General features: G+C 49.9%; 1 protein-coding gene across 1 annotated transcript in view; it reads left to right on the forward strand.

Annotated features, from left to right (window-relative positions):
- Positions 1 to 15544, forward strand: part of Irak2 (interleukin 1 receptor associated kinase 2) — a 52819-nt gene that overhangs the window by 3472 nt on the left and 33803 nt on the right. The window contains exon 2 of the mRNA XM_050148433.1: positions 4315 to 4497. Coding sequence (XP_050004390.1) covers positions 4315 to 4497 — 183 coding nt within the window. The remainder of the gene's footprint in view (positions 1 to 4314; positions 4498 to 15544) is intronic.

Below are 15544 nucleotides of genomic sequence, written 5' to 3' on the forward strand. Positions count from 1 at the left end.
AGACTTGAACTGCTCAGAGCAGGATACCTTCTGTTCTTAGAACATTAGTGTAAGAGGCACACTTGTGGCTTATGACTTTTAGAAAAAAGCTTTATTAAGATATAATTCATGGGCTGGCATAAATTTTAATCCCAACACTTGGAAGGCAGAAGCAAGTAGATCTCAGTGAGTTCAAGGCCAACCTGGTCAACAGATCGAGTTCTAGGCTACACAGAGAAACCCTGTCTCAAAAAACCCAAAAAAATAAAAAATAAAATAAAAAGATATAATCCATGAGTCTGGTGTAGCTCGGTAGTAAAGTGTGTGCTTACCTTGCCAAAGCCCTGGGTTCAACTACTGGAATGAAATAACAGAGGAGGAGGAGGGAGGGAGGAGGGGAAGGAAGAGGAAAAGGAGGAGGGAGGAGGGGGGTATTGTGGTGGCACAGACGCGTGTGGTTGGAGGACTAGGAGTTCAAGGTCAGTCTCCTCTGCATAGTGAATTCCAGGCCAGCCTGGGTTACCTGAGGGCCTGTCTCAAGCAGCCCAGCAAGTGATCAAACAAAGAAAAGAAAAATACAAGCAAGAAGCCCATAATCAACGATCATATGATGTGCGTATTTAAATCAATGATCTTATGATGAACGTATTTCAATGAGCAATCATATAATGCACATATTTGAAGAGCATCTCAGTAGCACTTAGCACATTCATAGAGCTGTGATTTTATTCTTATTATTCCTAAGTGGAACCCTGTTCTCCTTAAATACCGCTCCTCCCTCAGCCGCTCTGGCTCCCTCAGCTGCCCTGGCTCCCTCAGCTCTAGGTATTTCCCCTTGGTTCTCCTGAACGCACACCCTTGTTCCTGCTTTGGCTAGTCCATCTCTCTCGTGTGAGTGGGGGCTGATCCTGCCTCTTTTACTGTGTCTCTGGAGTCAAGGACAGTGCTGGGCAAGTGGGCAGGTAGGTATTCAGCATCCACCCCAGAGAATGATGCCCTGAGCCCAAGGTTGGTCCTCCCCTGAGAGTCAGGGTCGCCGGCCCTGGAGCTGGCTATGCAGCTGCCAGCTGGTCTCAGGACTCTGGTTTTCCATGTTGCAAAGGAGGAAGAACTTGGATGACTGTTCCTCTTCTCTTAAGTCTTGGCAGCTGAGTTATTCTAGAAAAAGATGAGCTTGAACTGTGGTCCTCGGAGGGAGGGTGTGGGATGTGGGATGCGGGAAGATTTAAAGTGACTTAGAAAACCCACGGCCACAAATACGCACACTCGAAAGTAGTAGTATCTATCTGAACCTGTGTAGATCGGGTTCTTACGGTGTCATCTAACTGGGAGTGTGCGGAGGGGCCCCTGCAGGAGCCGCCTTGCTGGACCACTCTCCTTGCTCACCAGTGCATAGCAGCATTTGTGCACTGCATAGCTGTGTGACTGCAGGCAAGTGACTATACTCTGAGCCTTTCATCTGTAAGACACTGAGGAAACACAGTGGAGTTTGACTAGTCAAGAGAGGGGCGTTTTAGGAGGCTGGGCTACCCTTGCTCTTGAAGATTGCCAGAATGAAGCCAATTCTTTCCTTGGGTCTCCAGGTAGGAAGATGAGGGGGATTTTGATTTTTTTCCTCTCTTCCATAGTGATCAAATTAATAACAGCCATAGCCTAGCGGGGCTGTTGGCAGTGACTGAGTCCCCCTGCTTGCCTCTTGGCCTGTCCTGCTCCTGGATGCAGTATTAATAGATCACTATCATAAGAGACATCAATTTCACAGAAGTAACCTCTCCCTTTCAGGAGGCACCCTGGGGTTCACTTTCTGTTTCTCCTTTTCTCCTGGGAGGAAATTGAAATTCACGGAGAGTCAAGGCTTCTCCTTTCACCAGCATCCTTACTGGGCTGGCTTTGACGTGACATCACTCCTTCCTCTTTGTCCCCTAAGAACAGTGGGAAGGGGACTCTGGGCTGTTACATCACTTCCCACTGGCTGGGAATCTGGTTTGGAGTTTCCAGTGACTAAAACTGCAACTCTGGAACTTTCCGTTCCTGCAGGGCGCTTCTCCTGGAGTCTTCTCTGTGGGAGAGTGGCTCTGCCCTTCTTCCTTTCTCTAGAGAGGGGGCTGACAGCGAAAGGGCCCTGTGCTTTTCCTGGCTCTGGTGTCTTTCTTCCGAGGTCCTAGCTCTGGAGTTCTGAGCTTTACCTCCCGCCTCCCTGTGCCCTGCTCGGCACCCCTCCGAGCTCATATTCTAAACAGAAAAGCTCTCTGGAGTTTTGGTTTCGCCTGGCATCTCTGGAGCTCACCCAGGTCTCCAGAAGAGTGTTTAATGACATTTTTCTTTGGGGGTGCCAGGGCTGAACCCAGAGCCTCATGCATGGGGGGGCAAGCGCTGTATCAACCAAGTACACCACACTCACCCCAAAACTTGACTTTGTGTTCACACAAATCCCTGCTGTGATTTTTGAACTCTTTAAACCAAGGCTTGATTTTGTTGTTGGTTTGTTAGTTTGTTTATTTTTTCCAAGACAGGGTTTCTCTGTGTAGCCCTGACTGTCCTGAAACTTGCTTGTAATCTAGGCTGGCCTCGAACTCAAAAAGATCCACCTGCCTCTGCTCCTGAGTGCTGGGATTAAAGGCTTGCACCACCGCTACCCGAATAAGGTTTGCTTTTTTTTTAATTCCTCATTTTTGTTCTGTTTTGTTTTGTAGTACCAGGGATGGAGCCTGGGGTCACTACACATGTTAGCAAGTGTTCTTCCATCATGCTATATCATGGTACCTCCCCAGGCTAGACCGTTCTCAAATTTTGTTTTTCTTTGTTTGTTTTAAATGCTTCCCTTATGTCAATAAACTCAGTGGCAGGACTGGTGTAGTGGCACACGCCTTTCATCCCAGCACTTGGGAGGCAGAGGAAGGCAGGTCTGTGAGTTCAAGGTCAGCCTGATCTGCACAGTGAGATCCTCTCTTTAAAACTATCAGTGGGATACTTTGTCACAAACGAAAATGCCTTTTAAAGTCTGGGAGTATGCCTTGGTGGTTTGACATGCATGCTGCCCTTGTTTTGAACCCCAGTTCTGCAAAATACAAAAAAACCCATCCAACCAACCAAACAAACTCTTTATAAGCTGGAGAGAAAAACTCAGAGTGAAGTCACGTGAGATGAGGCTCTGGGCTCAGTATCCAGCACCATGACAACAAACACAATAATAGCAAAAATAAAATTAATATTTAAAAAAAAATGAAGACAGGTTCTCACTATGTCGTCCTAGCTGGCCTGGAACTCACTCTGTAGACCAGGCTGGCCGCAAACTCACAGAAGTCTTCCTGCATCTGCCTGCCTCCAGAGTGCTAGGATTAAAGGCGTGCACCATCAAGTTTAGTAAACAGTAATAAAGCTGAAAAGTAGCCATTTATGATGAGCAGGTCCACTGGGAGGAGGCTTGAACTACCGCATTAACAAATAAGGTCAGGGTCTTACCTTGTCTGTCCAAATCCATCTGAAGCCAGCACCCTGTGGAGGATGAGAGAGAACGGCCTAGTGGACTTGATCAGGGAGGTTGGGATTTTCCATGGGAACCCCCATCTATTTTATACCAAACAAATCCAAAGGGAAGCCAGATGTGCTGCTTCATGCCACTAATGCCAGCGTATGGGAGACAGGGGCAGGAGGATTGCTGCACTGTAGGCTAGTCTACCCCACACAGCCGGACCTTGTTTCAAAAAATAAGAGGGAATGCATAATTTTGTATTATTGCCAACACAGCTCCTTACAGTTCTGCCCAGTGCGTCATGGTTAGCAGAGTGCCGACCCCACAGGCTGCGTTGATCCCTGTGACAGTTCCATGAGGACGGTGACCATGGGTTCATTTGTTCATTCATTAATCACAGACCTATTAATTTTTCCCACCGGGGTGAGACTTACTGTGCCAGGTGCTCAGGGAATGGCATTGGAGGACATTTTTTGGGGTCCTCCAAGAGTGGGGTACCCTGAGGCTGAGGGCCTCCCTACCTCGCGGCTGTCCACTCATCTGCATCCGAGCCTGCTGCCCTGAGCCGGGCAGTCTCTCCGTTTGGGGCTGTGGCAGTGGTGGAGAGAGATGAAACTCCCTGCCTGCAGGGGTTTCTGTTTTAGATGGGGCGGGCACAGTTCTGCTCCCTGTTGAGGCTCTTGTTGGGGAAGAAGAGATCATCCCGAGCCAAGAAACTGCTGGTACCCAAGGCTCCCGGGCTCCGGGCTCCTGTCCTGTGATCTTCCTTCTGTTGAGACCTGGGAGGAGCAGTGGAGCAGGAAGGGCCTCTCCCTCGGAGGCGGCATCTCCAGCGCTAAGCAGAATCCTCTCTTGCCTTCCAGCCTCCTATGTGATCACAGACCTGACACAGCTGCGGAAGATCAAATCCATGGAGAGGGTGCAGGGTGTGAGCATCACTCGGGAGCTGCTGTGGTGGTGGGCCATGCGACAGGCCACGGTCCAGCAGCTGGTGGACCTCCTGTGTCACCTGGAACTCTACCGAGCTGCCCAGATTGTCCTGAGCTGTGAGTAGCCATCCGTCCCTGAGAGGGTCTCAGCAAGGGCTGTGTGTCTGTCTGAAAACCCTGTCCATCTTTTGTCAGTGCAGGGGCTGGAACCAACTTGGGCAAGATGAACTCTCTGACCCTGAGCTGCAGCCTAGCCCCAGACCCTTCTTTATCCCAGGTTGAAATTCAACACCAAATCATTTATTGATCAGATATTATCTGCAGGGCTTGCTATGTACTCTTCTTGGCACTGGGATTATCAGGAGAAATGCTGACTAGCCAGAGACCTAAAACCTTTTGTTTTTGTAATTAAAAAATATTGGAGTGGGCAGTGGTAGCACGTGCCTTTAATCCCACCCAGCACTCAAGAGACAGAGGCAGGTTGATCTCTGAGTTCGAAGCCAGCCTGGTCTACAAAGTTTCAAGACAGCCAGAGCAACAAGAAAACCGCGAGGGGTGCACCCACACACTGAGACAATGGGAATGTTCTATCGGGAACTCACCAAGGCCAGCTGGCCAGGGTCTGAAAAACCCTGGGTTAAAACCGGTCTTGCTGAACACAGCAGACAATGAGGACTACTGAGACCTCAAGAACAATGGCAATGGGTTTTTGATCCTATTGCACCTATTGGTTTTGTGGGAGCCTTAGGCTCACCTTACTAGACTTGGATGGAGGTGGGTGGTCCTTGGACTTCCCACAGGGCAGGGAACCAAAGAGAGAGCACCGCGAGAGAGGAAAGAAATAACAGGGGTCGGAGAGCCCAGGGAGGAGCCTGCAGGGAAAGGTGGGGCTAGGGGTGTAGCTGAAGGGTAGGGCCCTTGGCTGAGGTGCAAGGCCCTGAGCTCCAACCCCAGCACTACATAAAGAAAAGAGATGGAGCCTCTGAGGCCTGGGAAGTCCCGACAGGGCTTTGAAGTTGACTTGTGTGGGCATGGGAATGGCTGCTTCCTGTGCCAGAGACCCTGATGCAGTGCTAGCCTGGATGACTGGAAGTCTTCTTCAGAGAAGGATCGGGGTTAGAGCACCCCAGTCTCAGAGCTGCAGCCCATATGGGCTTCCAGGGTCACCCTGGGACTGTGCCCACTCTTCAGCTGCTAGGAAACTCCCTGGGATTTAATGTATGTGGGTTTTCACACATGATGACTTTCCCTTTGGGGCTTAAATAGGAGGTGCCTATTCCAGCAGGAGAGACTCCAGCCAGGCTTGCTTTTGCAGTCCCAGAAATTGTCCCATAAACCAAGGCCCTGCCTGCTGGCCATGGCTTCCCCCAGGCTCTCTCTCTCTCTGTCCGATTTGTAATTCTCTACCCTGTCTCCTTCCATGTCCACCTTCTCTCAGATTGGACAGGGCAGCCTGCTTGGCTCACAGCCCTTTAGAACCTGCTAGAACTCACCCTGTCCTGTCCTGAGCTGTGCCAGACCACTGGTCTCCATTCTCTGAGTACCAGCCAGAGAGGCCTGGCGCAAGATACAGCTGGCTGAGTCCAGGTCTGGCCCGTGCCACAGCCCTGGGAGACCCTCCTCCTTTCAGGGTCTCAGACCCCACCATTGGCCTGTGAAGGCACCAGCCTGGATGCCAAGCTGAGCCCTCTCTGGGATTCTTGGAGTCTTAGTCCTCATGATTGCCAGAACCAAGAGGCCTTGCATTTGATCATGTGATCAGCTCCTGATGATTGTGACCTCAATTTTGGTTTCTCTGTATTCTTAGAAAACTGCACTGTGACAGATGCTGAGAAATGATAAGGTGTAAACTGGTACGGTGGCAAACATCTGTAATCCATCACTTGGGAGGGAGAGGTAGGAGACTCAAGAATTCAAAGCCAGGGTGCCAGAGAGATGGCTCAGCTGCTTTTTCGGAGGGTCAGGGTTCAATTCCTACCATCCACATGGCAGCTCTCAACTGTCTGTTGTCCTGGGGATCAGACACCTTCACACCAATGCACATAAAGTTAAAAAAATAATTAATTAAAAATAGAATTCAAAGCCGGCTTTGGTGACATAATGAGTTCAGAGCTAGCTTGGTGCTACATGAGACCTTGTTTCAAAAAAAATCTTTTTGTATGTTGAAAGAATTAATTATAATCTCTCAATGACTCCAAAGGAGGTGAGAAAGGGTCCCCAGAGGTAGGAAGAGCTGCCAGCTCATATGTGGTCACAGTGGACTTACTGCTGGTCCACTTTGGGGAGGCAGTTGGCCAGCCAGCAAAAACCCTGAGATTGACAGTGGTGTCCCCTCAGGATGTCTGATAGCAGAGGAAACGCCCCAGAGGTTGGGAAATGGCTCCTCCCACCACATCCCCTGGCCATTGACTAATCTAGGAAAAATCTTTACCATTTGAGGTCAACAAAGACTGTGGCACCATATTTAAAGAGATACCCTCCTGCCGGGCACAGTGGTGCACATTCTTAATTCCAACACTTGGGAGGCCGAGACAGGCTGATTTCTATGAGTCCTCAATCAGCCAGGGCTGTAAAGAGAGACCCTTTCTCAAAATCAAACAAACAAACAAACAGCAAAAGAATGGCTGTGTGGCCTGAGGTCCCAAGCTCCAAGGTTCACCGGGTCTCATCCGGATCCAGGGCCCGCTGCTCCATTCCCATAGAAGCTGAGCTAATGGGGAGGGGGTTGGGAGATGGAGGGGTGGTGGGGGCCCAACTGTGGGCTCTCTGGTCTTGCTGGAAGCACCACCTCCCAGCCTTTGTGATTAGAGTCCTTCTCTGACCAGGCCCTCTTGTTCTGACTTTTACTCCCTCAGTCCTGATGGCTGAAGCCACCTGAGGCGGGTCCCCACTCCCCTGTTCCCTAGCTGTTGTTGTAAGCTCTGTGCTCACCACTGATCAAGTCCCTGGGCAACAACTTCCCCTTTCTGACTCTTGCTGGTTTTCATTAGAGAAAAAAAAAAAGTTGCCTGCCCCTTCTGAAGGTGAACACCCAGAGAGTGTGTGTGGGGGCACTCAAGTTCCGGTGTTAAGAATGCTCAAAGTCCCTTTTTCTAGCCACAATATTTAATCTTGTTTTCGTACTTACCTGCTTAATTATTAACTGTAGTTAACTTGAAAAATTGACTTCTACCCAAATGAATTTAGGACTTCATACATGCTAGACAACTGTTCTACCCCTGGGTATCCAAATGTGGTGTGTGGTGTGTGTGTGTGTGTGTGTGTGTGTGTGTGTGTGTGTGGTGTGAAACAGGTTCTTTCTGTGTCACCTGGATGGTGTGGAACTCACTGGGTAAACAAAGCTGATCTTGAATTCAAGAGATCTGCCGTCTCTGTGTGTAAACACTTCTTAAAGATAGATTTGAAGGTAGCTAAACTGGGCGGTGGTGGCGCACGCCTTTAATCCCAGCACTCAGGAGGCAGAGGCAGGCGGATCTCTGTGAGTTTGAGGCTAGCCTTGTCTACACAGCAGAGTTCCAGGACAGGCTCCAAAAGCTACAGCAAAACCATGTCTCAAAAAAACAAACAAAAAAAAATTGAAGGTAGCTGTATTCAACAGATGTCCTGTGTGGGACACTTGTCCAGGCAGGGACCTGAGCTCCCAGCACCACAAACAAAAAGCCCCAGCCAGCAGCTTCCATAGAGCTGAGGAGTGTCTCAGCAAATACACTCCGCAGTCAACAGTGTCCTTGTGACCATTGTGTGAGCCAAAGGCTCACAGGTGCTGGACTTGCCTTGTCTTGAAACCAAAGTCTTTGAGGGGATTGGTTTGCGGGGTTTCTGTTCCTTCACTTTTTCTCAGCTTTGATTGCCAAGGTCATTATTTAACCTGATAGCCATGAAATATGACAAGAATTGGAATAGATGGTTACAGAAGGCACATACTAGGACGCAGCTCCCAGAGGCACCATCTCCTCTCCCCGCCTCCATTTTTGGTCGTCTCCACGGCAGACTCCAGGCTCTGGTTCACACGGTGTGGGCTACACAGGCATAAAGAGCCAGCTGGGCCTGGCATGGTGGCACGTGTCTGTCAACCCTAGCCCCGGACAAAGGGAAGCAGGAGGGTAGTGAGTTCCAGGCTAGCCTGGTTACACAGTGAGACCTTGTCTAAATAGCAGTCAGTCAGACTAAACTGGGAGGCGGCTCAGTGGGTGAGCTCTCTGTGAAGACTTAAACCCAAGTAAAATCTGGGTGTGGCCACAGGTGCCTATAAGCTCAGACCTGGCTGGGTGGAGACAAGATGATCCCGGGGCTTGTTGACCTAGCCCCCAAAACCGGAGCTTCAGGTTCTGTGAGAGAGTTTAAGGCCTTGGTTCTCACCCTGTAGGTCGTGACCCCCTTTGGGTGTCGAATGACCCAATCACAGGAGTTGCTCAAGACTATGGGAAAACAACGCGGGGTGGTGGTGGCGCACTCCTTTAATCCCAACACTCAGGAGGCAGAGGCAGGCGTATCTCTGTGAGTTCGAGGCCAGCTTGGGCTATAAGAGCTAGTTCCAGGACAGGCTCCAAAGCTACCTGTCTCAAAAAAACCAAAAAAAAAAAAAAAAGAGGGAAGGCTGTCCAGCGTGGGTAAGCAGTTCTTCACGTCCTGGTGTCAGGGGACCCCTGGGACTCATAGCTTTCGTTTTTATGTAAGGTAATAAGAAGGGAAGGGGGGTGTTTGTGTCCTTCTAAGGGCATGACCAGGAAGCTGCCTGTCCAGCAGCCCCTCAAACGCATTGGCCAGAACTGCGACCCGGGAGACCGGGAAATGCGGGAGGAGGTTACACGTTGCAAATAGCATCTTGTTCCTCTGGAGGAGAAGCACCTATTCCAGGGACAGTTAAATCTTTGCCACACACACACCTTCCCATTTGGCCACCTTGAAGTCTTTATACAACTGTCTTCCTACTTGTGCCCTGTCCCCAAGGGAGATAGGCCTGGTATCTACCAGTCTCTTTCCTTAGATCGGCTCACCATCAGAGATGCAATCTGCGGCTCTCCCCTATCAGCTTCTAATGACCCAGTGGGCCTCAAAGAGAAAGACGTTATCTGCACACACACACACACACCCCTTCCTGTCAGTACACCCACAATTCATTGCTGGAATGGAGCCGGAAGCCACAGGCCATTGTATCTGCAGTCAGTGATTCCAGTAGGACCTCTCCTAGCCGGCTGGTGTGGCTCTCCTGGCCAGTCTGCCTGGCAGACCCTGGTCCTTAGTATGTCTCTGGTCGTCATGCGTCTCGACGTCTGTCTCACTGGAGCCATGGTTGAGCAGCTCAGATGTGGTTTACTGGGAGAGAGTTTGATTGCATTGCATAAGTCTGGGTCTCAGGGTGCTTGTGTGTAGTGGGGTGGATGGATAGTAACGATCTCAGCACAGGTACACGCATCCCGGAGCGGCACATGCACTCAGAGAAGATGCTGTGGGTGGGGAGGACGGCCAGGAGGAGGAGATGGGAGGAATCAGTCCCATCCCGGCGGCCTCCCTGGAGGAGCTGAACTTGACTTTCCAACTGAGGGCCTGCTCAGTCATTTCTAGACAGAGGGCATAGCGTGTTCACAGATCCTGTGCTGAGCAGGAGACATGTTTAAGGACCTCTCGAGAGGCCTTTGAATTCCTGATCCTCCTGCCTCAGCCTCTTAGATTACAGGTATGTATCAAACTCTGGGGATTAACCTCAGGGCCTAGTGCATGCTGGGCAACGATGGTCCCTCTTTCTTTTTCTTTTTTTTTTTTTCCTTTCTTTCTTTCTTTATTTATTAAATATTTCTGTCTCTTCCCCACCTCCGCCTCCCCTTTCCCTCCCCCTCCCCCAATCCATTCCCCCTCCCTCGTCAGCCCAAAGAGCAATCAGGGCTCTCCGTCCCGTGGGAAGTCCAAGGAAAACCCTCCTCCGTCCAGGTCTCGTAAGGTGAGCATCCAAACATCCTAGGCTCCCACAAAGCCACTACATGCAGTAGGATCAAAAACCCATTGCCATTGTTCTTGATGTCTCAGTAGTCCTCATTGTCCGCTATGTTCAGTGAGACCGGTTTTAACCCAGGCTTTTTCAGTCCCAGGTCAGCTGGCCTTGGTGAGTTCCCGATAGAGCATCTCCATTGTCTCAGTGTGTGGGTGCACCCCTCGCGGTCCTGAGTTCCTTGCTCATGTTCGCTCTCCTTCTGCTCCTGATTTGGACCTTGAGATTTCAGTCCAGTGCTCCAATGTGGGTCTCTGTCTCTGTCTCCTTTCATCGCCTGATGAAGGTTAATATTCAGGAGGATGCCTATATGTTTTTCTTTGGGTTCTCCTTCTTATTTAGCTTCTCTAAGAACCCGAATTATAGGCTCAATGTCCTTTATTTATGGCTAGAAGATGGTCCCTCTTTCTGACATGAAAAGAGAAACCTGCCATTTGGTGTTACTTGTGCTCCTGGTTTCTACAAGACTTTCTCTGTTGATAGAACAAACCAATGTTGTTCAGGCTCCGGAATACATCCTAGTTTTTTTTTTTTTTTTTTTTTTTTAGAATAGATCTCCAATGAGATTTTATTTTAAGGATTGATTTTGTTTTTAATACCGTGTGTGTGCGTGCATGCGCTCGTGCACATGTGTGTCTGTGTGTTCTGTGGGTAGTTGCCCACGAAGGCCAGAGGCATCCAATCTCTTGGAGGTGGAGTTACAGGGGGTTGTGAGCTGCCTAACAGTGGTGCTGGGAATAGAATTTGGACAGGTCCTCTGGGAGACTGATATACACTCTTAACTGTTTTGACCTTCCAACCATAGTCTGCAACATGCAATGGAATATTGCTTGATTCTAATGGAAAATAAAGACAATTAAGGTTTTTGTTTGCTTCTTTTTTTCTTTTTGGCCAGATGTGGTGGGATGTGCTTGTAATTCCAGTTCCTGGGAGGATAGAGACAGGTTTGCTTGAGAGGTCAAGGCCAGCCAGGGTCCCTTTGGAAGACTATCTTAAGGGAACAAACAAACAACAATAAAAAGTTTGAGGCCAACCTGGTCTACAGAGTGAGTTCTGGGACAGCCAAGGCTATACAGAGAAACCCTATCTCAAAAAAAAAAAAAAAAAGAAGTTTTTTTCTTTTATGAACAATTTGCCTTTTTATTTTTTTCTAGGAAGTGATGGAGAACTTTTATTTTGGGGAACACTCCAGTGTTCTGTGGAATGGGGACATTGAGGTTTTACCGTTGTACTAGCTGTTTTTCTCGGTGCTGCCACAAGACCCTCAGACAAGCAGCTGGAGGAAGGGAGGAAGGAAGGAAGGAAGAAAGGGAGGGAGGGAGGGAGAGAGGGAGGGAGGGAGGGAGGGAGGGAGGGAGGAAGGAAGGAAGGAAGGAAGGAAGGAAGGAAGGAAGGAAGGAAGGACTTATTTGGCTCTGAGTTTGAGGGCACAGTTCATCATGGTGGGAAGGTGTGGCACCAGGACCTGGTACTGTACCCACAGCCAGGAAATATGAGAGCTGGCGCTCCACTCTTTTGTGTACTGTCCAGGACCTCTGCCCAAGGGACAGTGCTGCCTGAATTCTCGATCAGTCTTTGCATCTCAGTCAGTCTAAACCAGAAAACCCCTCACAGATGCACCCAGGGGAGGGTTTGCCTCCATGCTGACTCTAAATCCCACCAAGCTGATGAGAGCAGGGGTCCACTGTAGTTTATAAAAAACGTATTGAGCCCGCCGGTGGTGGTGCAGCCTTTAATCCCAGCACTTGGGAGGCAGAGGCAGGCGGATCTCTGTGAGTTCGAGGCCAGCCTGGTCTACAAGAGCTAGTTCCAGGACAGGCTCCAAAACCACAGAGAAACTCTGTCTCGAAAAACCAAAAAAAAAAAAACAAACAAACAAACAAAAAAAAAACCGTATTGATCCCACATAGCCATGAGGTTCTGGGTGTCAACTGAAGGGGTGTGGGAAGTGACTAAATCTTCCTCTCCCTTGGGCCACTGCCGTCTTCTTGTGCCTTTTTGTGGGTGCTGGGGATGGGCCCCTCACGCACTAGGGAAGAGCGGGGTAGCCAACTTCTAACCCCAGCTAGAATTTTCTTGCTGTTTTACAGGGTTTTGGGGAGCTGTGTTTGTGCAACTCCAACCACGCAGGCTTTGGCTGGTGGGTCAGAGTCACTTCCTTTCTGGATGGGGCTCTTTGAACAGGGGACTTTGGGCAGCTGTTGAGCAAAACAGAAGTGTGTTCCCTTCCTCTTCATGGAGGCCAGGTTGCGCACACACTGGCGATAGGGCTCCCAATTAACTCTAAGGTTTTCACAACTTTAGGGAGCAACGGAATGTGGGTCAAGTTCATTCTCTGGACCATTGGGGGTCTGACCCTGGAGCTGGCGCTGTGTCGGGTTGAGACATCAGCCCCAGAGTCACGGCCTGTGGACCCAGAATCAACTTATCTATTATCTACTATGTCCCATGAGACCCTGACACAAACCATCAAACAAGTGTGTAAACACACCCCTGTTTACTTTGCTTTCAAAGCAGGAAGCTTCAAGAGGTTGGTCACATTTTTTTTAAGGGGCTGATGCCTACCTTGTGTGGGGCAGGTCACCTGATTTCCTTCCCCGAACTGATTCTTGGGTCACTGTGGGTTTTGAGAGTGCTGGAAGGACGCGCAGAGGCCACGTGCAGTGCGACTGAACTGGGGCACAATGAGGTTCGCCCGTCACACTCTGACTGTGAACTGTGCTGTGGTCTCCAGGCTTCTCCAAGTGTGAGGTTAAACCATCCTCAGAGGCTGCGCGAGTCAGTGTCAGCTGTGTCACACTGCACAACCAACCCTGAGCTGAGTGAGCTGAGCTGTAACTGGGCAAGACAGCTCCTGTGTTGCTGAAGCTTCCACTGGAATCTAGGGGTGGAGCACTAAGGAAGTGAGTCAGGTGTGATACCAGCAGTTGGGAGGCAGAGGGGAGGCAGATCTCTGAGTTCAAGGCCAGCCTGGTCTACAGAGTTAGTTCTGAGACAGCCAGGGCTATATAGATAAACTCTGTCTCAAAAAGTTTCAAGAAAAATATTTGTTTTTTATATGTATGAGTGTTTTGTTTGCACATATATGTGTACCATATATGTACAGTGCCCACAGAGGCCAGAAGAGGGTGTCAGACTCATTGGAGCTGGAGTCACAGACAGCTGTGAGCCTCCATGTGGGTGCTGGGCATTAAACTCAGGTCCTCTGGAAGAGCAACCAGTGTTCGTAACAGCTCACCCATCTCTCCAACCCCTGCGCGCATGTGCGCGCGCCACACACACATGTGCACACATGCGCATACTTGTGCATGAGCACATACACATGCACGCGCACGTGTACTGTTAAACCACAGATCACAGAGGCAGAGACCAGGTCTGGGGATTAGTAGGAAAAAAATCAAAGCAAGGGCCTAGTGAGCTGTTTGTTTTTGAGGTGGCTACCTGCTCCAGGGTCCTTTAGTTTGTGCCCAATCACTTAGATTGTTTAGCAGGGATCCATCCCAGCTACAGGTCAACTTAGAATTAAAGCAAACACTTAAGTGTGGTATTATTGTTTGCCTTGAAACGGTAAAGGGAAGGATTTCTGGAATGTGCTCATAGAATGAGGGCCCTCTGCCCAGTGAGCCGTGCTGAGATTCGCCTCCAGGCAGCCAGTGGGGGAAGCCTAGGCCTCCCAGGGGTCAGCCAAGACTTCGGCACAGAAAACTGTCTTTTTTATTTCCACTGAGGGAAGCGGAGCAGAAATAAAGATTCCAGAGGAAACAAGAATTTCAGGTTTCATTTTCTTCAGGATGACAGAGAACACAGTTGGGCCTGTGTGTGAGTGTGTGCGTGTGTGTGCCCAGGGATGCAGATGGATCCCTTAGAGGATGGAGACCCTGTCCTGGGTACCAGCTGACTGGGAGGCTGTGTCTGCTCTGTCCCAGCTCTACCCTCTTACCGCACTCTGACTCAGTGCAAGTACCTGATACCCTTGAGAATTTAATCCCCAAGGGGAAAAAGATCACTGTCCCGAGCACTGGGAGGCCGTCCAGGGGAATTCTGTCCCCAGCCTGCTCTGGGGTGAGGTAGTACACTCACCCCTTCCTTACTCTTGACCTCTGAGCCTGCGGTGGTTGGTGTTCTATTTTCATCTCTCCAGCATCTCTGTCTTTTGGGTGGCTGAAAGAGTGGGTGGGGTTGGGTGCTGGCGGTTTGCCGGCTGAGCCAGCTTCCTGGCCACATTCTCTCCCGTTTGGTTTTCACAGTGGGAGAAAACAAAACAAGCAACAATGAAAGACAAATTAGGATGGTTAAAGTCTGTCTGTCTTTCTTTTTTCCTTCTTTCTGTCTGTCTACTTCCTTTTTTTTAAAAAAAAAATATATTTTATTCATTTACTTCTTTTGGTGTTGGGGGATGTAGGACCCGGAGACTCATGCTTGCTTGGCAAGCACTGATCCTCTGAGATGTATCCCTAATCCAGACATTTGAACCTTACACATCTTAGTTATCATTTGCATGTGGAAAGCTTGAGCTAACCCAATGCTCACCCTGCCCGGGGATTTTTCAGGAAGCTGATGGGGCCTGACGTAGTAGAGCCTGACCTAGGCCTGTCAGCTGACATCTGTGGCTGGGCATGGCCCTCCAAGTGTCACTAGGTACCCTTGTGTAGTGGAGGGGTGTTAACCCCAAATGTACTGACAGGTTTTCCCCAGGCCTTCTCACACTGCCCTCCCAGTGTGAATCCTCCTCCTACCCCAGCCCTGAATGCTGCCTTTCGGTGACACCTTGCCGGGCACAGACTATGGCGAGAAAAGGTGGGTTCTCCCTGGATTGAAAACAGGAAATGACAGAAGGAGAGAGAGCACGAGCAAGGAACTCAGGACGGCGAGGGGTGCACCCACACACTGAGACAATGGGGATGTTCTATTGGGAACCCACCAAGGCCAGCTGGACTGGGTCTGAAAAAGCATGGGATAAAACCGGTCTTGCTGAACATAGTGGACAATGAGGACTACTGAGACCCCAAGAACAATGGCACTGGGTTTTGATCCTACTGCACGTACTGGCTTTGTGGGAACCTAGGCTGTTTGGATGTTCACCTTACTAGACCTGGAAGGCGGTGGGAGGTCCTTGGACTCCCACAGGGCAGGGAACCCAGTCTGCTCTTCAGGCTGATGAGAGAGGGGGAGTTGATT

The sequence above is a fragment of the Alexandromys fortis genome, unplaced genomic scaffold (assembly GCF_014885135.2).
Source record: "Alexandromys fortis isolate MF-2015 unplaced genomic scaffold, M_Fortis_MF-2015_v1.1 scaffold_59, whole genome shotgun sequence".
In the NCBI taxonomy this organism is placed as follows: Eukaryota; Metazoa; Chordata; class Mammalia; order Rodentia; family Cricetidae; genus Alexandromys; species Alexandromys fortis.